The sequence below is a fragment of the Taudactylus pleione genome, unplaced genomic scaffold (assembly GCF_031769625.1).
Source record: "Taudactylus pleione unplaced genomic scaffold, aTauple2 ptg000184l, whole genome shotgun sequence".
In the NCBI taxonomy this organism is placed as follows: domain Eukaryota; kingdom Metazoa; phylum Chordata; class Amphibia; order Anura; family Myobatrachidae; genus Taudactylus; species Taudactylus pleione.
Genome location: NW_028284586.1, coordinates 4,255,256 through 4,279,893, shown reverse-complemented (window position 1 = coordinate 4,279,893; position 24,638 = coordinate 4,255,256). Strand labels below are relative to the sequence as shown.

General features: G+C 42.5%; 1 protein-coding gene across 1 annotated transcript in view; it reads left to right on the top strand.

Annotated features, from left to right (window-relative positions):
* DNAH3 (dynein axonemal heavy chain 3) overlaps positions 1-24,638 on the top strand; it is a 468,553-nt gene that overhangs the window by 379,447 nt on the left and 64,468 nt on the right. Inside the window, exons 45-50 of the mRNA XM_088476199.1 lie at positions 7,845-8,001; positions 8,241-8,384; positions 14,155-14,821; positions 18,533-18,698; positions 21,725-21,941; positions 23,834-24,016. Of these exons, the coding sequence (XP_088332325.1) occupies positions 7,845-8,001; positions 8,241-8,384; positions 14,155-14,821; positions 18,533-18,698; positions 21,725-21,941; positions 23,834-24,016 (1,534 nt within the window). The remainder of the gene's footprint in view (positions 1-7,844; positions 8,002-8,240; positions 8,385-14,154; positions 14,822-18,532; positions 18,699-21,724; positions 21,942-23,833; positions 24,017-24,638) is intronic.

The window sequence follows — 24,638 nt, the reverse complement described above, 5'->3', positions numbered from 1 at the left end:
GAATAATGGGCCACCCTGTATCCAGCACATAGAGGATTGATATAACTGCGGAATTGATCCGCACTGACAGTGACTGTGTACTAGCTGCTTTGCTTCCTGTTGGCTGGCGGCTGGCCCCTCCCCCGGACCAACCACCTGACAAAGACGAGAGCACAGAGCAGCCGGAACAGCCCAGAATATGCTGAGCACAGCACACTCCTGTCCACAGCAGCGCGGACTCCTCCCCAGGCGGCAACAGGCAGCAGTGAGGGCCCCATAGCAGCGCACTTCTACAGAGGTAAATTGGGAGGGGGGCAGGGGGCACCACTGACAGAAGGGGGAGTGGTGTTACCAGGGCCGTATCTTCCATTGGACTGCAGCCGCAGCCAGTTGTTAAATGTTTTGTTTTTTTTAACCATTGCGTTCCGATCCGCCAGACCCCCAAATCCCCTCCCCCCCCCCGACCTTCTGGGAGCACTTACTAAGTTGGCTGCTGTCAGTGACAGCTGCACCTCCCAATCCGCGCTCCACCTCCCCTGCCCGCTTCCTCAAATCAGTGGGCTTTCTGCAGATGACGCGCAGGTGACATGACGATATCACGCTGTGCATGACTGAGAGCCCATGAAGAAGAGCGGAGGAGCCGGAGCAGCGCGCAATCAACAGGACGCCGAATCTCCTCGGTAAGTGAATTATACAGAAGCAACTTTGTCATGTGCGGAAATTATTTAGTTCTGGTTCCAGGGGTCGGGGGGGGAGGAGGGGGGGTGTTATGTGTATACTGTGTGTGTTATGTGTATACTGTGTGTGTTATGTGTATACTGTGTGTTATGTGTATATGTTATGTGTATATATTATGTGTATACTGTGTGTGTTATGTGTATACTGTGTGTATAGTTTATGTGTATACTGTGTGTGTATAAGTTATGTGTATACTGTGTGTGTATGTTATGTGTATACTGGGCCTGATTCAGAGGCGCTCGCAAAAAGCGAGCGCTCGCTCTGAATCAGGGCGGGCGCGTGCGCACTGGGCCACCATCGACCCGCTTGCGAGCGGGTCTGAATCAGGCCCACTGTGTGTGTATGTTATGTGTATACTGTGTGTGTATGTTATGTGTATACTATGTGTGTATGTGTATACTGTGTCTGTGTGAACAACTATACAAATGCTCAGCCTGTCCCTGAAGGAGAGCAGAGGGGGCACTGCACAAAACTGATATCAGTAAACGAACAGTCAAGATTTAGAAAAGAGAAGGGGTTGGGGGGCATGGTTCTGCATAGCATATGGGGGGTGATTCAGAGACGGACACAGTTACAGTAGCGTCTGCGACTTTTGTCACAGCTGCTACTGCGTCTTTATTTTAATGCCATGGCCAATGGGCAATCTATTGAGACACCCACCAGCAGCAACGGGAATCTGCCGATATGCGAACAATAATACACGGACCAACGGCATCACAAACAGATATTGCACCTGCCTATGACAGGCGCAGAATATCCGAGGGACCATGGCCTCCAGTATCAACGAAACTTGCTCTTTAGATCCAGTCACCAACACGTCCCTCTCTGTTAGCCACCCTCCCAGTTACCACTAAGAAGAACCTATCGAAATTGCATGGATCTCCATGCAATTTCGCCATATGCCATATCTATCTATATCTTATAGAGTAGTATAGAAGATGCATCACAAAGAAAACAAATAATGATCTGTTCATTCAATTAAATATATTAAAAAAGTCCAATATATAATAAGCTCGTAATCCAATTTGCAGTATTATAAATTCTTGGAAGAGATGGATCCTACGGCCGACTTGTCCACTTTATGGATACTAAAAACTTTAGTGTGGCTTTTCTCCCATACTATTGGATTTTCTTAATATGAAGAAAAACTCCTTATCTTCTTAAGGAGATAAATATCTAAAAATAAACCTTGCACCAAGAATACACCCAAAGAAGGCCCAAAGGCTACCATTAATATAATAAATATTTATTACACATAAAATCTTTTTCAATCAACAGTATACAGCCAGATAAAATTCGTAGTTGTATTGATATAAAATAATATCACACCTCAAAATGTATAACGCCATTATATAGGGTAGATAGCACACAACCAACGCGTTTTGTCCTCCACCGGGACTTCATCAACTTAAAATAAAGTATAGAAAATACAGGTGTAAAACAGATGCAAGGAAATAGATTATGACCCATGCCATAAAATATAACAAAGTATAATCTTTCACATATCAAAAAGACATAGATTCACATTAACAAGTCCATAAATATATACCACAATTTTGAAAGTGGGCAATCACTCCTTATTAGGTACAATTTTGACAGTGGCTCTATATAAAATTTTTGCTTTGGTTGTCCCGAAAACTGCAAAAGCCTATAACAGTATACAGAGTATTGTTTTGTATATCTACAATTTTATAAAACATACTAGGATTTATATATCAAAAACTGACACTCAATAAGAATTACATATATTATCATTTTGGTATATATATATATATATATATATATATGTATATCATAATTTACTCTAACTGCATGTACCTATATCCATCTGGTTTATATAATAACCACTATATCTAAAATCCTGGTTTTAGAATAAACTAAATTAAACATAGGGTGATATCAATTAATTAGCTATTGAAATAATTAGAAGAGGGATATAAGGTGGACTTTAGGGAGGAATCCACATACACTGATCTCCTGTTGAGATCAGACAGACTAAAAAAAGAGCTATTTGCTGGGTTGTTGTAAGTATATTTGATGAGCTTCCTATTTGAATCATGATTGATAATGTTAGTATTATGTATCTATATCCATGTGGTTTATATAATAACCATTATATCTAAAATCCTGGTATTATCAGGTTCCTTTTCCATAGTGCCTTTTATTATTAAGCAAACTAATGAGCTCTTAAAATATATATACAATCCTTACACAAAGGTATATATATGCTCATTATATTCCATTAAATATTATATCTCATTTAACATTACTAACATGATCAATCATGATTCAAATAGGAAGCTCATCAAATATACTTACAACAACCCAGCAAATAGCTCTTTTCTTAGTCTGTCTGATCTCATCAGGAAATCAGTGTATGTGGATTCCTCCCTAAAGTCCACCTTATATTCCTCTTCTAATTCTTTCAATAGCTAATTAATTGATATCACCCTATGTTTAATTTAGCTTACTCTAAAAACAGGATTTTAGATATAGTGGTTATTATATAAACCACAAGGATATAGATACATGCGGTTAGAGTAAATTATGATATATATATATATATATATATATATATAGCAACATGATAATATATGTAATTCTTATTGAGTGTCAGTTTTTGATATATAAATCCTAGTATGTTTTATACGATTGTAGATATACAAAACAATAATCTGTATACTGTTATAGGCTTTTGCAGTTTTCGGGACAACCAAAGAAACATTTTTATATAGAGCTACTGTCAAAATTGTACCTAATAAGGAGTGATTGCCCACTTTCAAAATTGTGGTATGTATTTATGGACTTGTTAATGTGAATCTATGTCTTTTTGATATGTGAAAGATTATACTTTGTTATATTTAATGGCATGGGTCATAATCTGTTTCCTTGCATCTGTTTTACACCTGTATTTTTTATTCTTTATTTTAAGTTATATCCCTGATGAAGTCCCGGTGGAGGACGAAACACGTTGGATGTGTGCTATCTACCCTGTATAGGGGCGTTATACATATTGAGGTGTGATATTATTTTATATCAATACAACTACGAATTTTATCTGGCTGTATACTGTTGATTGAAAAAGATTTTATGTGTAAAAAATATTTTTTATGTTAATGGTGGCCTTTGGGCCTTCTTTGGGTGTATTCTTGGTGCAAGGTTTTATTTTTAGATATTTATATCTCCTTAAGAAGATAAGGAGTTTTTCTTCATATTAAGAAAATCCAATCGTATGGGAGAAAAGCCACACTAAAGTTTTTAGTTTCCATAAAGTGGAAAAGTCGGCCGTAGGATCCATCTCTTCCAAGAATTTATAATACTGCAAATTGGATTACGAGCTTATTATGTATTGGACTTTTTAATATATTTAATTGAAGTGAACAGTTCATTATTTGTTTTCTTTATGGCGCATCTTCTATACTACTCTATAAGATATTGTGTTCTAGCCCCTACTAACAGGGGCGTTGTTCTTAGAAGGTTTGCAGCCATTTATTATATACTAACAAAAGCTGAGCGCAGGTTAAGGGAATTTCTTTGTGAGAGATATATATCTATCTATCTATCTATCGAAAATGTACTTGTGAGCATGTCAGACATAATGTGCAGACTTTTTTGAAAAGAAAGAATACACACGGAGTACTACAATTTTAGGAGCGCGGGCTGGTTACCACTTATAGCCATCAAAGGCACCACATGGGGATGGCAGGGACCGGCGGTCACTTCCCAGGATACTGCAGTGAGTGAGAGAGGGCACTCATCACAGCGCACCTATTACACCTGTCAGGGAGAAATTTGCAGTATGCAGCAGCAGTCCTAGCCCAATCTCCAGCCAGCCCACACAGCTCCCCAGCACCCACGGCAGTTCCACCAACCATACCCCCTGAGGGGGCCCTGTCTATTTTGTCAGTACCGGGCCCCACAATTTCTGATGGCGGCGGTCACGTGTCATCTCACGGAGGTGTAACAAACCTGACGTTAGTGCGCTACTGTTTCCGCTTTCCCCTCCCCACCCCCATTGACTCAAAACAACCCTCAGCTGACTACAAGTGTGCCTTATAAATTCTGCCTGCTGGGCCCCTAGGCTTTAGCCTAGTCAGCCTTATGAATAATATGGCCCTGCTTACCATGGTCCTATGACGTGTATCCTGTCACAGCACCATGTCTATTTCTCACCATTGTGCTATACTTTGGAGCCCTTACAAAACTTTGCTATGTTGCCCACAGATGTCTAGTTATGCCCCTGTTTTATAGTCTGTGGCGTTTAAGCTGTTCTTCTTAAACAGAGAGTGAGAAGAGAGTGACCATTTTAACTGGGCAGGTCGTCGCAGCCAGAAGGATTCATTTGTAATCCTCAAGCAGTATCTGGCAAACTAGGTACACACTATGCGATATTTTTTTTTATCAAACCGATAATTGGGACCATTTTTCGGCAAAATCCCGATATCTGTGCTACATATTATACAATTTAAATGAAATACCTGTTGTATATCACAGTGAATTCACATATGTACGTCCACAAGGATGATGAGGTAATCAGGAAAAAGCTGAGTTTGTCCAGTTCATCGAGAATGCACAAGCACTGCACGAAATTGAGGCCAAGATTTTTGGTCTTGATCGATAGAATGAAAATGAAGGAATGCGTTTGTTGATGTTTTCTACCCGTTTTATCAGTGAAATGTTGAAACGATTGTTCATACACACAGTACGATAAATGAGGCCGATCCCCTTACTATTGGCAAATCGGCCCGATAGTGTGTACCTAGCTGATTCTACTGAGCAGGGCCGGATTATAGGGGGGGCGACAGGGGCGGTCGTCCCGGGGCCCCCACACCTAGAGGGCCCCCACACAGCAGCAGACGCTGCACAAGAGCAGGCACCGATATTAAGCCCCGCCCACATCGCGGCAAAATGCTGCAATTCGCGGGTCAATCGGCTGGAGGTGGAGCCAGTATGATGCATTTCCATTACAATTGTGTCATTTGGCTCTGTTCCTTTCCGATTGACCCGCGAATCGCAGCCAAAACCGCGAGGGGGGTGGAGCTTAATAACATGGTGCCTTCCTGCCAGGTCCCCTCCCCATCCACAACATGCAGTGCAGATGGTGCAAGGTAAGTGTGTTTGTGTGTGTGTGAGACTTGTCTGTGACTGTGTATGTATGTTTGTGTGTAATGTACAGTAATGTGTGACATATGCATGTGTGGTGTATATGTGTTTTTCTGTGTAAATGTATCTATGTGTGTGTAAGTATATAAATATATAAGTGTGGTGTATGTGTATATATAAATATATACAATTATTTTGATAGGGGCCCCACAAAGTTGTTGCCCCAGGGCCCCCTCAAACCTTAATGCGGCCCTGCTACTGAGAATCACCTATGTCAATCACGTGTAATATCTTTGCACTTCAAGGGGTATATTTACTAAAGTGCGGGTTTTTAGAAGTAGAGATTCTGCCCAGAGCAACCAATCAGATTCTGCTTATCAGTTATCTAGCACCTTCTAGAAGATAATAGCTAGCATCGGATTGGTTGCTATGGGCAACATCTCCACTTTTAAAATCCTGTACTTTAGCAAATATACCCCCAAGAGTCTGGGTATTAAATGTAAACATTCATCAATCATCTGCTTTCATGTAGTAACAATTTTAGAAAACACTTGCTTTGAAGTCACTTGATTTCTTATTTGGTAAAATCATCTGCTAGTTAAATGAAAAAGAATTAAGATACAAATTACAATCATAACACAGTTTATGCTCATTACGGAAACCTTCCAACTATCTGCACATGTACAAATAAAACACAGATTTTTATTCTGCTGTAAATAGACCACGTGGAATACACAGAGAGCAAATGACTGACAACTTTAAGGTTTTTTATTTTTAATGTAGGACATAGAAAATATCTGGAACATGGAACTATAGTACTATGAAAAAAGGAGAAAGCCATAGGAAAATTGTGAAAATCAGCAACGCTCTCTTTCCTCGCTCAGTAGGCTCCTACCTATAACAGGCTCTTATGTCTGATTACTCACGAGCGCAGATCAAGTTACACAGGCAAACCGCGTAATCAAGAACAAGCCAAGATCAGCGACATACACAAGAAATGTATTCAGTAAAAGTCAGGAAGCAAGAGGCAGATGCAGAATTTAATGCAAGTTGGCCATAACTGTATTGTGTGCATTGAACTAAATGCGGATATTTGCCAGTATGCAGAGTTGTACACATCTATACGGCCACAGTCCATGTTCATATGCTGTCATCATGATCAGTGCGCACATGCCCCAGAATTGTACTAGGTGAACAAAATCTATCTGAAAACAGGCTTGTTGGCGCATTCGCAAACAACACTATGGGCCGTATTCAATTAGCGGCGAAAACGGACGTTTTTTGCCAAAAAATGGCTATATTTTCGCCAAAAAACAGGCGAAAACACAATTGGCAAAAAAAACCTGGAAATCCCTATTTTTGGCTAAAAATTTGGGGATTTCTTTCAGAACCCTTTGGACACCCCCCCCCCCCCTAATAATAAAAGACCCCCCCAAAAATTCATAAGTTGTGCACTTTGGCGAAAAACAACCGAGCAATTTTGGGTGAAAAAAATAAAATAAAGCATAGGCCAGTGTAACAAGCAGAGTAATCATTAGCAAGCACAGGTCATGGGCTCAACCAGCAAAATAGTATCTGATGAAAGCTCTACATAGCTAGATGTCATAGTTGTTTTGTAGTGCATATAGTCCTATAGTAGTTGATTAACCAATAGGGCATAAGGATACTTGTAATGAACTGATGATACATATGGAAAGGAGACACATTACGCTAAGGAAATCTGCTCAGTTTTACCCAACTTAGAGAAACCTAAAATGAATTATTCCAGGTCAGGGGTACTTATCATGCAGCCCTCCAGCTGCTGAAGAACTACAAATCCTAGCATGTCACAGTTTTAGCATGGCCTAAATGCAAAATTGTGGCAGAGCATGCTGGGATGTGTAGTTCCAAAGCAGATTGAGAGCCGCATGTTGAATAGCCCTGTACTAAGTATTATCAGGTAAAACAACTTCTTGTATATTATGCATTCCAAACTGTATTTCCCTGCATTCTGAAATTGCAAAGTTTAATGTCTTCTTTTGCAGATCCGGCAAACTTATGATACAAGCAACAATGGCAATTTACAAAGCAGCTGTTGAAAAGTTCCTACCAACCCCTTCAAAATCTCACTATGTCTTTAACTTACGAGACTTCTCTCGGGTTGTACGAGGAGTGTTACTATGTCCATCTACTCATCTACAGGTAACATGCAATGTGCTGCATATTAGGTAATAAGATAATAAATCTCCAAATGCATTGGGCCTGATTGAGAGGTGATTGCACAGACTGAAAACATATTCTATTAGTGTGTAAGTGACAGGTAGCTCCATGTTTTTTAGTGCTCAATTAAAATATACTCTATATGTGAGACATTAAGTACAGATGGCATGGTGTACAGTTTTTATGTATTACATTAATGACATATTTCCTATATATTCCAGGACAATGATAAATTGATCAAACTTTGGATACATGAAGTTTATCGTGTATTTTATGACCGATTAATTGACCCTGAGGACAGGCAGATTTTCTTCAACATGGTCAAAGAGACAACGTCCAATTGCTTTAAGCAGAGCGTTGACAAGGTATGATGTATTGTACACATGCGGCACACAGTGGCTTCACGACTTTCTCCTTTTAAAATGACTTTTGTGAACAATTCGGGATAGAGCATAACCACTACTGATCTGTTGGGTGTAGAGCTATACTCCCTTAGGAGTACAATATAATGGCTAGAACAAAACTATTGATTTCTTAGGACTGTAGCAAACTTGCTATTGAACTCCTAGGAGTAGAGCATAGCCACTACTGATATTTTAAGACTTTAACTAACTGGTGAATTCTTACAAGTATAACATCAATGCTACAGATGTGTTACTTTTAGAATGAAATGACTGCTGATTCCAGGAGCAGAGCAGAACCATTACTGAATTATTAATGAGAGCCTACAGTAGCTGTTAGTGGTCTTTTAGTACTTGAGCTAAATGAATGCTAATTGCTAAAGGAGAAAACAGCTGCTGGTCTTTAGTAGCTCTAGAGCTAAATCACCGATTATTTCTGTTTTTATTTTGTATTTGTTAGTATAATTCCAGTACATTTATAATTTTTCAACATTTAAGTGCCAGCATGTTAATACAAGAAAAATAACACAATCGGAAGAGTTATACCCCTTTTACACCGACCTAAAAATCCTGGGTTGATGCACATCAACCCGGGATTTTTGTCAGTGTAAAGGGATCCACCCGAGTCCAGGGATCTGGGGATCCAACCTGGGTAGTTTGCAGGGTTGGCCACAGGTCATTCCCGTGCCACCGTGCAGTGTAAACTGCGTGATCCAGGTCGCGATGACCTGGATTGTGCCGCATGCCGCCCGATTGCCCAGCTTCAGTGGCGCTTGGAGATGACAAGCGTCCACTGCAACACCGGAAGAGCCGGGTCACTGCAGACCCAACTCCGGTGTGAACGGTGCTGACTCGGGAATATCCTGGTTCGGCGCCGCAGTCTGAAAAGGGTTAGTTCCGGTTCCCCCTTAATATCATTATGGGAGAGTGCAGGCGTCTTCCATTTGTGAGGCTATTTGAATGAATTTTTCCTGAAAAATAAACACAAACACACACTGTTGTCTGTTTTATCACAAGATAATTAATCCTGTAGGATTCTGTAACACCAAGAGGAAACCCATGCAAACATGGAAACTATAAACTCCACACATACAGTGTTCTGTTTGGAATGGAATCTACGGTCCCAGTGCTGAGGCAACAGTGCTACCCACTATGCTACCATGCAAACCATGAAATAGGAATAAACTGACAACTTGTTAGGCGTACAGCCAGGGCCGGCCCTAGCCCAAATTTTTTGGTGAGCGAGTAGGTTTTTTGGCGCCCCCCCTATGCAGTGCCCGCGGTAGTGGTCCCCCCTGTGCAGTGCCCCTTGTGCCCCCATTAGTAAGCTTATACAGTGCCCCCAGTAGTAGTCCCCCCTTGTAGTAGTCCCCCCATTGTTGTGCCCCCAGTGGAGGTTTCCCCCCCATATGTAGTGCCCCCAGTAGTAGTCCCCCCCAGTAGTAATCCTCCCTTCAAGTGCCTCCAGTAGTAGCCCCCCCTTCAAGTGCCCCCAATAGTAATCCCCCCTTCAAGTGCCCCCAGTAGTAATCCCCCCTTCAAGTGCCCCAGTAGTAATCCTCCCTTCTAGTGCCCCCTGTAATCCCCCTTCAAGTTCCCCCAGTAGTAATCCCCCCTTCAAGTACCCCCAGTAGTAATCCCCCCTTCAAGTGCCCCCAGTAGTAATCCCCCCCTTCAAGTGCCCCCAGTAGTAATCCCCCCTTCAAGTGCCCCAGTAGTAATCCTCCCTTCTAGTGCCCCCTGTAATCCCCCTTCAAGTTCCCCCAGTAGTAATCCCCCCTTCAAGTACCCCCAGTAGTAATCCCCCCTTCAAGTGCCCCCAGTAGTAATCTCCCCTTCAAGTGCCCCCAGTAATAATCCCCCTTGTAGCCCCCCCAGTAGAGACACACGTTATAAAAAACAAACAAACAAAAAAAACACTTACCTGAACCCCGCGCTCCTGCTCCCGCCGCCGATATCCGCTACTCCCGACCATTCTCCAGGGCCGCTTTGCATTATGGGAGAGACGTCGTCATGACGACGTCTCTCCCATTACCCACTGCGGGAGCCGGAAGATGGCTCCCGCAGTGGGAGCTACAGCAGCCGATGAGAGTCTGACAGACTCTCATCAGCTGCTGAAACAAACACACAGTTGCCGGCTCCGGCGGCTCTGTGTTTGGCACTGTGTAGCGCTGACCGAACTCCGTCCGGTCAGCGCTACACGCGCGGTGCAGACTGTGTCACAGAGACACAGTCTGCACCACTGAAATCTGCATGGTCGCGGCCGCGGCGCCCTTCACTACGTGGCGCCTTACGCGGCCGCGTACCATGCGTAACCATAGAACCGGCCCTGCGTACAGCATGGCTGGCATTGAGTTATAAGGAGGAAAATGATAGAATTATATAAGAGGGGCATCTGTGCTACTAATAAAGCACATCATGCTATAAGGATTTATATGTACTGTCATTTACCCAACTGCTAAAATATACCCCCTGCAGTATGGTTTTGAGCAAATGTGCCTGATGTTAAGAAAAGCACATGAAGTTTTAAACTGGTGACATCTGCGTGGGTGCAACATCTGCATGTTCTTATGGAGGGGCCGGGCATATTGTAGCCATCTATAATTATATTTTGACCAGGCACATGTGTTCGTCTCTGCTCCTGGCTACATGCATAAAAAGATGGGGGTATTTATCAAAGCTTGGGGAAAGATAAAATTGAGAGAGATAAAACATGAACCAAACGCAGTCTGTAAATTGTAAGTTAGAAGCTGATTGGTTGGTACTTTATCTCTCAGTTTTATCTCTCTCCAAGCTTTGATAAATACCATTCTGCAGGCTGTGATATATACTGTAAATGGGAATGAATCGTAAGGTAGGAGGCACAGAACCTTTTCCTTTGCACATCCTCAGAACTGAGTTCTACTGAATTAGCTCCTTCCAGGTGCATTGCAGGGCCGTAACTAGGGTGGTGCGACATGTGCCATGGCACAGGGCACCGCAGGGAAGGGGGTGCTGTTTGGGCCTATCAATTTTCCTGTTTATTATCATTCTCACTTGTAGCTTCCTCTTCTTCTATCCCCAGCATCTCCTGGCCTCCTCTTCCCTGGCCATTCCCCATGAGGCCATAGCCCTTTTTCGGGTGCGTGTCTTATGTCCCTATTTGAAAAATGGGGGGATGGGGGCACCAATGCTCTTTTTGACACAGGGCACCAAAAAGTCTAGTTATGGCTCTGTGTGTATTGTATTCAGGATAGTGGATATCACAGGAGGCTGTCTGGTGTAGTAGACTAGTTAGTCTGGTCTACATAAGGGGCCCATACACCATCAATCAATTAGCCAGATTCTACGTTTTGCCGATGATTTAGCCATTGGTGACCCAAAAATGATTGGAATTGGAAAATCAAGGACTTCTAACGTGTTGGATTTTGCAGATCATTGGCGAATGAGGGATCGGAGAATCGGACAATTGGTGTATGGGCCCCATTACTCTAGTGCATAGTTACCTGCTCTTCTGAAACGAGAGAGCACTTAACTGTACCTGCGATACATAAAGGGAATAAGCATGGACATTGTAATAGGATAACAGTGATGAATTGGATGAAATACAATATATATGAAATATTGGTAGGTGAATATGGGAAGAGATTGTGGGGTCAGTCCTATTAGCTGCTATGATATCGCTGGCGCGAGTCATCTTGGCAATGGCTGCACTTTACGGCAGCCTGGATTCACTGAAATTTCAGCAAATTTGGGCTCAGAGCGGGCTGCGACGGGAACAAGGTGCCGGTCCGTTGGCGTTTTAACCCCTGTTGCAACGGCAACTCGCACCCTTTGCACATAATAGGATTGACCCCTATGTGTAGCGGAGGTGTAAATGTGAATGATACAATTATGTAACTAACAAGAATATTATAAGAGTAATGTGAGAAAATTAATGATTTTATAACTAGAAACAATGTTAGGTGTAGGAGGGGTTACATATTAAATGCATGACTTAAAATATTCAGTCCTGTCCCGCTGTTCCACCCGTGGGCCGAAGTGGCCCGTGGGTGGTCAAATCGGGAGGTTGGGGACCCCCACCGCTGTGCGGCGGTGCCGGACCCCCGGAGTGTGAATGGATACCGCGCGCATGCATGCGGCATTCATTCACTGATGGGAGAGGGCTGGGGGAAGCCCAGCCAGTGACAGAGGGCTGGGCTTTTACTTCAGCCTGATGTTATTTTGCCATGCAGGCACGCCTCCAAATAACGTTACTTAGGGGCGTAGCCTATGGTAATGAGGCCACGACCCCAATTTCGAAGCCGCGCGCGATTCTAGGGCGCTGTTTACAGGGCCGGCACAGGGTGCTCAGACTCCTGGAGCCGGCCCTGGCCGCAGCCCCTAGAAGCCATGTAGGGCTAACCGAAAGGCAGAGCAGCAGTTTCCACTATAAGCTGCTCTTTTCTAATTGCAGCCCGGACTGGCAGTCTCAGGGGGAGAAAACACCACCCCTGGGGCTGCCTGTCCTGTGAGTGACTGGTAGGTAGCACTTCCAATTGGAAGCCATTGCCAGTCACACTGTAGCCAGTGCAGTCACGGACTGCAGCTGGCTCACTGAGGTGATGGATTTTACTGGGGGGGACTGCAGCACTGCAAACGAGAGAAAAATGACAAAAAGTGAATTTACAGGGGTATTGTCTTTCCCTATTCACAAAAAAAACTTGGATTCTACAGAACCTCCGGATTGATTGATTGATCCCAACCCTATACTTATCATGAGAGGAATTTTGCACCGTACTGTTTGGAAGAGCTCATTTCCAGGCTCACATAAGCAAACAAAATTGACAATCTATATACGTATCGAAAGCAGCCACAATGCCCCCTCACTGATATGATTAATCTAGGCCATAAATAAGATTTAACTGCATATTATTAGTAGGACGTTCTTACTATTTTCTCAGTGTGCATTTTCCAGAGCCTTAGTCAGTCCATAAACTAGGCCCAGATTGCTTTCACAGGGATGGTTCCAAAGGCCGGGGTATCGGTTTGCTCTTAGAATTTATATTTTAGAGTAAAAATCACAACTTTGAATTAAATTGCACTTATAGCAGAAATAAGTATGCATCCTAGTGTTTAGCTTGTTGGATAGTAACAATAGATCTTAATGGTCTAACTTCCCTGGCTCATTAAATTGCTGTGCTGGCTCTTAGATTGCACTGACTGACACCTGAAATGTGCATTGTTTTGTTAAGCCCCGACCCAATAAAGATGACAAGGAGGTATGTGCAGCCATTTGTTAGGATAATTGTGTAGCAGAGTACATCTTTAGAAGCTTATTTTGGCACAATTTGGTTCACTATAAAAGAGCCATGGACAGTTAATAAATGAGCATAAAGCTGGCCATCCACTATACAATTTTCAGATATCTGTCCAATCTGGCTGGTTGGAATGAAAACCTGGTAATGTATGGGAGCAAATGACAGTCAATCAGATGGTTTTAAACACTGAAAAAAGGAAAAAATTAAAATTGTTCAAATTGGTTAAATTCGTGAATTTTAACCAATTTGTCTGAACAACCATTTTTGGCTATTAGTATTTTCCAGTGTTTGTGAGCAAATGGACGATTGTCATTTGCTCCCATACATTACCAGATTTTCATTCCAACCAGCCAGATTGGACAGATACCTGACAGATAATTGTATAGTGGATGGCCAGCTTTAGCATGGAATATATTTTGTATTGTTTCATGTAATCTTTTGTTGTTATTCCTTAGGTTCTAAGCCACCTGGCTCCTACTGGAAAAGTAGTTGATGATAATATAAGAAGCCTCTTCTTTGGAGACTATTTTAAGCATGACAGTGACATTAAAGTTTATGATGAAATCACAGATCTGAAACAATTAACGTCAGTCATGGAATACTACCTGGAGGAATTTAATAATGTCAGCAAAGCACCAATGTCTTTGGTAATGTTTAAATTTGCTATAGAACATATCTCAAGAATTTGTCGGGTTTTGAAACAGGACAACGGTCACCTTTTGTTGGTGGGAATAGGCGGAAGCGGGAGACAGAGCACGACTAAGCTGGCTACCTTCATGAATGCATTTGAGCTCTTTCAAATTGAGATAACCAAGAACTACACCATAAACGAATGGCGAGACGATGTGAAAAAAGTCATGTTGCAAGCTGGGGTCACAGGCAAAAACACAGTGTTCCTGTTCTGCGATAACCAAATCAAGGATGAGGTCTTTGTGGAAGACATTAATATGTTATTGAACACAGGAGATGTCCCTAATATCTTCCCGGCAGATGAAAAAGCAGAAATAGTTGACAAAATGCAATCCATAGCGAGGACAGAAGGGAAAAAGATTGAAGCCAACCCCATGGCCATGTACAACTTCTTCATCGAGAGAGTCAAGGCCAATCTGCACATAGTGCTGGGTAAGTAGACTTAAGTCTGAACAATATAACATAACACCACGGGTCTCCTGGCATCAGAAAATATACAGTTAAACAAAGTGTAAAATTACGTTGAAAGTAATTTGCACTTGAGCCCCCCTATGACTGGCTTTATACATCCAGATATACACTGCCTAGGAGGCATAGAATTTGTGGCCACAGATGCCGTGGTGTAAATAGAATATTTATATTGATGATGAAGAACAGCACGTTTCTTTACCAGTTAAACAAGTTGAAATAAATAAAAACATTTAAAAACTTGCTCCAACCCCAAACAGTAATTAGCACTAGTGCTTACAGCAGTGAGGGTGAAAAGGCAGTCCTGGGGCTGCATGTGGCCCTCTGAGCCTCTACTTGAAGCCCTCAGCTGTGGCGCTCCTAACATATTTGGTACCCGGGGCGGGACCTTCATTTAGCACCCCTTCCAGTATGTCCCAGTGCCCCCCCATGCCCCAGTGTACACACCTCCCATGGCCGGCTATGAGTCTTCAATCCTTCCAGCTCTGTGTTTTGCATGCACCATGCATACAGCGCAGAACGGCCACTGAGTCCCCTCATCAGTGTCCTGTTCGTAATGTGTCACGTGATGCTGATAAGGGGACTCAGGACGTTCAATGCTGTATGCACTGTACATGCAGAGCACAGAGCCGCGGCCGGTTGGTGGGTCATCTAATGTTGCCCCAGAAGTGTATCAGGTTGCTTATCACTGCCTTAAAGTCTCGGCTGCTTACTTCTAATGCAGGAGGACAAAGAGTTTGGAGTTTCCCCTTAATAAAGACAGCATGTACCAGTTTGGGCTGCTTACACGATAACCGGGAGAGCTTAGTGTCTCGCAATACCATAATGTGCACCACCCCCAGCCTGTTAAGCACAGGGCGGACTTCCCTAAAGAAATTGGGCCCGCAAACAATTTGCACCCAACCCCCAGGTAAAATGAACTCCATGCTGAATATTACTAGGGTTCTACCCAACCCTCTATGTCTGTTACAGTAAGCCTGACAGCCATTAATTGCCTTAGCTTGCTGGAGAGAAGTGCCAGCATGCCAGTGGCTGAAAAGGCATGCTGGTTCTTAGTAAACTACAAGATCAGACAACCAGGTCCCCTGAATCATGTAGTTCGACCAACCTACTTTATAGTAAGTTGAGGGGTCTAGTTACTAAGCAGTGTTAGGAGACAGAGTGAAAAGTGATAAGGTGCCAGCCAATCAGCTCCTAACTGCCATCTCACAGGCTGTGTTTGCAAAATGACAGTTGGGAGCTGATTGGCTGGCACCTTATCACTTTTCACTCTGTCTCCTAACACTGCTTAGTAAATAGATCCCTAAGGGCTCTATTTACTACAATCCGCACATTGAATGCAGATTGTAGTGTGATATTATCGACTGAATTCACATTGCGAATTCAGGCAATATCACAGGGATTTACTACAAATCCCTTGCAGGGACAGAGTTTGCGAGAAAGCTCTGTCCCTGCGAATCCCCTCCACACACTAGTCACGGTAGTTTTGCAAAAAATACCGTGACAAAGTGCCAGCGCATGCACCAGCCGCCGCTGCTACCCCCCCGGCGCTAAGCCCCGCCCCCATCGTTAAGCCCTGCCGTCCGCGATCGCAGCCTCCCCCCCCCGCCTCCCCTCCCTTCCTAGCACTTACCTGCAGTCGTCGGTGCTCCAGTGATGTCTTCCATGCCTCCGGTCAGCTGATATCCCATTCTGCACTGGGACCCGATCACCTGATGACCAGGCCGCAGTGCACCATGAGAGACCAGCTGACCGGAAGGAGAACATCACCAGAGCCCCGACCACCGGTACCTGTAGTCAGGTAAGTGAATTTTTTTTTTTTACTATTTTTTTTTTTTGCTGTGTATCATCTTGCGGTCCGTTTAGACCACACAGCTGATCACTGGGACCGGCTCCGGGCTCTGCTCTGCCTTTTAGAGCAGAGTAGGAGCCCAGTAACCGGGGGAGACCCTGGATAACGCCACCTCCAGGTGGCGTTATTATCCCAGGGCTTTCCCCGGTATTTTTTTACATTTTATATTTAGTAACTTTGGCCAGATCACATTTCCCATTACAATTATGGGAAATGCGATCTGCTTACCAAAAATAAGTGATACTTAGGGGTTGGAGTAGAATTTTACGAATTCTACTCCAATTACCCTGTAATAACTATAGGTGATACTAAAATAATGTGAAAAGGGTGTGAAGACACCCTTTTTCACTTTATTTTAGTAAAAATAATGTTAATAAATAGAGCCCTAAGACTCAAGTAGAGAGTATTATAATTCTTTATTAGAAATATTCACCCTAACCCTCTTTCCAACTTTATTGTACTCCTAAATCATGGTTATTATGTTTTGTTCTGTCCTGTAGTAATCCAAGAAAAATCCAATATATCAAAATTGTAAGACATCGCAATGCGAATTCACTCGGTAATATCACACTACAATCCGCATTCAATATGCGGATTGTAGTAAATAGAGCCCAATGGGCTCTATTTACTACAATCCGCATATTGAATGCGGATTGTAGTGTGATATTACCGAGTGAATTCGCATTGCGAATTCAGGTAATATCACAGGGATTTACTATAAATCCCTTGCAGGGACAGAGCTTGCGATAAAGTTCTGTCCCTGCGGATCCCATCCGCAATCTAGTCGCGGTATTTTCGGGAAAAATACCGCGACTAAGAGCACGCGCATGCGCCGACCGACCACCGCTACTACCCCCCCACCGACGCTAAGCCCCGCCCCCCGGCGCTAAGCCCCGCGATCGCGGACCCCCGCGACCCCCCCTCCCTTCATTACACTTACCTGCATCCTCCTGGCCTCCGGTGGTCTTCTCCGGGCTTCCCGATCAGGTGATCTCCCATACTGCACTGGGGCCCGATCACCTGATGACCGGGCCCCAGTGCACTGTGGGAGACCAGCTGACCGGAGAGGAGCCATCACCGGAGGCCCGATCACCGGTCCCTGGATTCAGGTAAGTGAAAAAAAAAATGTTTAATTTTTTTTTTTCTTTTTTTTACAGCAATCAGCTTGCGGTCTCTTTAGACCACATAGCTGATTACTGGTACCGGCTCCCGCCTCTGCTCTCCCCGTTAGAGCAGAGTGGGAGCCCGGTAACCGGGGGAGACCCTGGATAACGCCACCTCCAGGTGGCGTTATTATCACAGGGCTTCCCCCGGTATTTTTTTACAATTTATTTTTAGTAACTTGCACACAGATCACATTTCCCATTACAATTATGGGAAATGCGATCTGCTTTACTAAAAATAAGTGATACTGGGGGTTGGAGTAGAATTTTACTAATTCTACTCCAATTGCCCTGTAATAAATACAGGTGAAACTAAAATAATGTGAAAAGGGTGTGAAAACACCCTTTTTCACTTTATTTTAGTAAAAATAATGTTAATAAATAGAGCCCCTTGTATTACATTTAGAACCTCTGCCTTGTGGAGTCGCAAGGCGAATTAATGAAAAAGAGATTGTCTGTGACTAGACAGTCAGAGCCGCTTGTGTTCTCACCTGTTATACACATATAAACTTCATTGTATTCATACATTTCAACATATCAAGAGCACTCAAAATACATTTGGTGTCCTATGTCAAATTGGGCCTTAACTATTCAACACTATGTACAGTGTTTATATAACAATTACAATTTTGTCTTATGCATGTCTAATTATCTTATCAGCAATGAGTCCTATTGGTGACGCCTTTCGCAATCGGCTGCGCATGTTTCCATCATTGATCAATTGCTGTACCATCGATTGGTTCCAGACATGGCCAACTGATGCATTACAAATGGTGGCCCATAAGTTCTTGGAAGATGTGGACCTTGATGATGACGTTAGGAAAGAGTATGTATCATCTTATGCAGATAATTACATTGTCTCTTATGACTGTTATATATGTAAATATTTATTTGTATGTATAAATTAAATTTGCACTTTAATACTTACAAGTGAGACCACTCTGTGGGACCACCCTCCAGCCTGCCACGCTAGGAAATAGTTCAGGGGGCTGCGACCTGCATTCCAGGCACTCTGAAGTCCAAATATCCTTGTGGGGTCTCTAGTAAAAAAATAATGGTGTGTTAGACTCCGTGGCACTTCTCTAGGTAGCGTAAATCTTACAGTAGCTGGTTCTGGGCATTTATGTTGGAGGAAAATAAAGCTGTGATGATCCAAGTGGGATTTATAACAAGCCGTCAGGCATTAGACAAGATGAGCAGCTGTAGATCTGATCCAAAGGATTAACTCTAAGCAAACCCTGTTTGTTATTCTTTTACTGGAAATAAAGTCCAGATTCAAAATGGCACCCGCTATCTGGTTGCTATGGGCAACATCTCCACTTCTACAAACCTGCACCTTAGTAAATATACCCCATAATATTTATAAGTTTATATATTATTATTATTATTATTATTATTGTCTAAACAAATAACCAGACACTGTAGCAGTAGCATATATATAAAGGCTGCAGGCGCCCCCTGGATCCATGGTCGTGTGGACCCAGAAGAGACTCACTAGTGTCCGTGTGATGCCCCTCTACATTCTTGCTCCCAGTGGCACCATCTCTCTGGTGCTGTATTCAGGAATATGGCACTTTGCGAGAGGCTTTGATCTCTCCTTCTCATGTTCTAAGTTCCCAAATATATTGTGAGAAGATGGTTGTGTTGCTGAGAGCAAGTGCCACATGGACACAATCACCACCATCGCTGGTATTGGAGGGGGGTCTGCACGATGGGCATATCCCCCCTTGCCTGTGGCCATATATTTTCTGTGTCAGGTGTTATGCTTTATACTTTATGTGATAAATAAAACGTTTGAAAAAGTATATGTTATACACCTGGTTCAGAATTATACACAAGTCGCTTTGCAGTGACATGTTGTGATTTCTAGTAACTGCCCGTGTACTGGGACCTGTATATGCAACTTTGAGCAACTCTGGGCTATTAGGAATCATACACATCTCAGTCTCCATTTGCAGCTTAGTGGGTGTAAGTAGGTGGCATCTGGGTGATTGCACATAGGATAAGTGTGGCGCGGGCAGTTAGAGGGAATTGCAGTCTAGTGTTCCACAAGTCCGCACTGATAGGGATGACAGCTACTTTTCACAAGCGCATGAATGGGATGCGGCTGAGTACAGGCAGATATTCACTTATTTTCCCAGCAAGGCAAGCAGCCGCAAATGCGCCCAGTAATGAGGCAAAATCTGCTAAATTAAGGTTTTCAATGACTAAATATATTTTTTGACAGCATCGTTCTTTGTTTTTCATTTTTGTCTATAAATTATACATGTACTCACCGTCAGATTGAATTTCATAATCATAAAAATGTAAGTTTAGCAGAAGATCTTAAGTCATATTCCTTTTTTTTTTTTTTTTACATTTACCATCATTATTTGTAAAAATAGCTGAATTGTTTTTGACATTATTTTCTAGGAACTAAATAAAAAAAAAGTTGACGAAAGAAAGTTTAGCAACAATTCAGGAAGGGTCTTTTCCTCCTGCAGATGTTAAACATTTCAAAACAAAATATTTTGTTTCCCTGGGAGATTTAACTAATAAACAACAAAGTAATATTTAAACCTACATATATTTTTTTTTACATGAGGAAAGATTCAATTAAAAGTTTTAATATCTCGTGAGAAGGTTTTACAACATTATGCCACCTGTGTAGTTATTTTTTTTCTACAGAATAGGAAGTACTAGTTAGTAGATAAAAATGTACTATTAAGTTATACATAATAATTCATGTATCTTAAATCCCTTTTTTTTTTCTCCTTACCGTCTGTGACATCAGTAGGTTAATCTGTCACCAGGGCCTCGTTTTATAGCTCAAATCTGACCAGGTATAATTAATCTGATCTTAGAACAGTGAGATAAATCAGCCTAATGGGGCCCTTACATCAGCAATCAATTGGCGTAATTCTGCATTTTGCAGATGATTGTGTAAAATATACACTATATCAGGGAAAACTTTCACTTTCAAGCGCACTCAAGAGCAATCCATTATGGAAAAAGGTAATACATTTAATTAAAAAATACACATAGAATATAAGCATATATCAGTACGTAACACATAAAATCAAGGTGAAGCTTCAAAAGTTCCAAAGCATAATGAAAAATGTGTGTAAAATTATCGGCAATGTATGGAGTTTACTGATTTCAACTTAAAAGTGATCGGAATTGCTAAATATGGTTGTCCAACATGTTGGTTTTCACTGACCAATCAGGGCTGTAGATTGCTAGTGTATGGTACCGATCAGCCATTTTGCAGACCGTTGCTAGTAAAATGATGAGCCTTTCCCGATTGGCAGATCCATTCTTTGGTGAAAATCATCTGTGAAATGGTGGTATATATCGGCAATGTATGGATGCATAATGGTGGATTGGAAAATTGCATATTGCTGATGTATGAGCCCCATTACAGTGAGTTGTAGGATCTGCTGCTGACTTTTAGACAGATTTTAAAATAAAAATCATGTTGGGAGGTTTGGTTATTTTAAGACAACATAGTTTTGTAACATGAGCATGATTTCTATATATGGGTTTGTATTGAGGCATATCGGGAGGAATTAAGTTCTTGATGATGTGCGGATGCAGTGTGCAGATCATACATCCCTGAGAAATACAGTAGCCCAGCATTCCTCATTTCCTTGTGTACTTCTATGGTGTCGGTCTCCATGCAGCCACTTTGCCGACATCGCAGAGAATTGAATTCCCGCTGGTAATTACTACTATTATAGCATTTGTTTGTCTTACTTATAAAATTTCACAAACCTATGGAAAAAAAACAGCTCACTGTGAAAATGTCTGCTTTATAAAGACCCAGCTCATGACTTGTTTAATATGTGAATTTCTGTGTACAAAATGTCTTAGGGTGGTTTCCATGTGCAAGTATTTCCAGGAAAGTGTGAAAGAGCTGTCGGACAGCTACTACAGCACACTGCGTAGACACAACTATGTCACCCCTACCTCATACTTGGAGCTGATCCTTACTTTCAAGACCTTACTGAACAGCAAAAGACATGAGGTAGACACCATGAGAAACCGCTATCTTGTTGGCTTAGAGAAACTAAACTTTGCAGCGTCACAAGTAAGTATGCCATCAAGTGAAGTTTATTGTGCATCAAAGCTAATTCTACCTTTAGCAGAATTTATATCTCTGGCATATGTAGACATTGAGGGTCAGATTCTATTAAGTGTGGAAGCCGCCAGTTCTATGAGCGTTTACTCACAGACGGCTGATTCTGCTCACAGTCTATGGAGGTGAGAGCAGAATCAGCATACTGACAAACCGTGAGTGTCATATTTTGCTAATGAAGTAGCCTGCTAAGCTCCATACTGTTATTTATAATGGAAATGTATTGTTTTCTGTATTGTGCCTTGCATGGGTGTTGCCTCTCAGTAGGCTCAGGAGGGGGGTTTGTGATTGTGCCTGCTATCTCTTTGATTGCTTATTGTCATATTTTCGGTCCATTCTGGATCTTACCATACCACCAGTGCTGTCCAATCCTTCCTCCAATGATGTTGCACAAATCCATTGTATTTAGGCCATGCGTTCCTACTATTTAATTCTGAGTATTAACTCACCTTCGATAAGTTTAAGAGGATAGCTTTAGTTGGAGATGAAGAGAAGGGAAATTAGTTAATCTGTACTGAATTGTGAGCTCTGGGCCTGATTCAGCAAGGAACGCAGTTGCACTCAATCGGCCAATTGTTGCAGTGCGCGTGCGCGAACTAGCTATTCAGATCGCCGGGACTGCGTTTGCAGAGGCTACGCAGACCCATAGCAGAGTGATTGACAGGAAGTGCCATTTGTGGGTGGTGATGGGGGGAGTGGTCACTCGAACGCAGGCGTGCCAGTGTTGCAGGGGCGTGCATAAATTATCTACTGCATGGCCATAAGCAGCAATAGCACTGATAGCGTGCGTGGCTGTTAGCAATTTCTGAAAAAGGTCAGGGCTTGTGCAAGTGTACAAATGGGTCCGATGTTACTCGATGTTTCAGATTGTTTCGCTATGTTGCCCATGTATACGGATGTGAGTAAGGGGAAGTGGGCGTCCTTATGTCAGGCTACGATCGCAATGCGAATGCAAACAATTACATATCACCGCTGATATTAGCAACTGCGCTGCGTGTGTTTAAGCAGAATTGCGATCCGTAGTGAATCAGGCCCTCTGCAAGTAGACATCTTAGAAACTTGGGAACATACTATAACATAAATATATACCATACAGTTATTCCTTAATATTGATATGATCGAAATATGTATCCCTTAATATTAATATTATAGATATTCAATTTTGTCTAAATATAGTGTTACGGGGCTCATACATCTGCAATGTATTGCTCCAATTCGCCTTTCTGCCGACGCTGGAGTTGGGGAATCAGAGAAATCCAACTTGTTGGACAATCTAGATTCCCCAATTTTGACTTTAAAATGGTCGGAATCGGCGAGTGGGGGATTTTTAACATGTTGAATTTCCCGGATCTGCTGACAATTTGCCGATCATTGATGTTCGCGGATCAGCGTTTTTTCATGGGCGGATCAGACCGGTGTCGGCAGAACGGGGAATCGGGCCTTAGGTGTGTGACCCACATTAGATTATCTTTAGATACTCGACTAGAACCTCAGATGGAGAAGGGCTACACAATCTCTATTTTACCTGTGTTTGTATATAATATTTATGTAATGTTTGTCTCAGCACTGTATACTAACCCAGATACCTTGACGTGTCTGCTGCTCCCTCTCTCTTTGTTCTGCACACTTACTCTGTTTCCTATCCTTTAAAAGATAAATATAAAGTGAAAAAATTTTTAATGTATAAATGATGAAGTTTGAGTGAGAGGCGGCATATTCCGCATTTCTGTATTATATTGTATTCTTCTCTTCCCCTTAATAAGATTTAATGATTCCCATTGTAGTCATGTCTGTGGAGCTTTAAACTTGCTAATTATTGCAGTGCTTCATGTAATTTGTATTAGGTCTCAGTTATGCAGAAAGAGCTCACTGCGCTTCAACCAGAATTGATTAAAACTTCAGCTGAAACAGAGAAGATGATGATTAAAATAGAAATGGAGACGGTGGACGTTGACGCCAAAAGAGAACTGGTGGCTGCAGACGAGAGGGTGGCTAACGAAGCAGCCGCAGCTTCTAAAGCAATTAAGGTATCCTCAGACGCCTGGATGGCCACAGATCTGCTGTTACTTATCAGTAATCCCTATGTAATCCCTTTCACAGTTATACCATGTAATGTCAACAGCTTTGGTAACAGATCTCAACTGATATTCCTATTTGTTCCACTATTGTCACATCACTGGCGTCACTAGGGTCGGTGACACCCAGTCTGGCAAATAGAGCCCCAAAAAGGGAGCATCAGCTTACGAGTCCAGGAATTTGCGTCCATGGATGCAGATTCCTGGCCTTGCCACTCCTGGAGAACCGTCTCCGCCCTGCACCGCCGTAAATGTCTCTGCCTGTCAATCAAGCAGAGGTATACAGGAGCCTGCATGTGATCACATCACAACGGGTCCTGCCCACGTGCAGATTCCCGATAATTGGGAATCTGGGATCAGCAGTGAAGCTGCATGCACTGCTGAATCAGGTCCTATGTTCTATGGGCTTGATTCAGTATGAATCGCAATTGCGATCGCAGGTGCGTAATCGCACACAACAAAGCTGCAATAATATACTAATGCCTGTCACAGCTCAGCCAGCATACAGACGCCCACTGCTGCTGTCTCACATTCGTAATACCTCGCTGTCCTGTGTATACACACACAATTACAG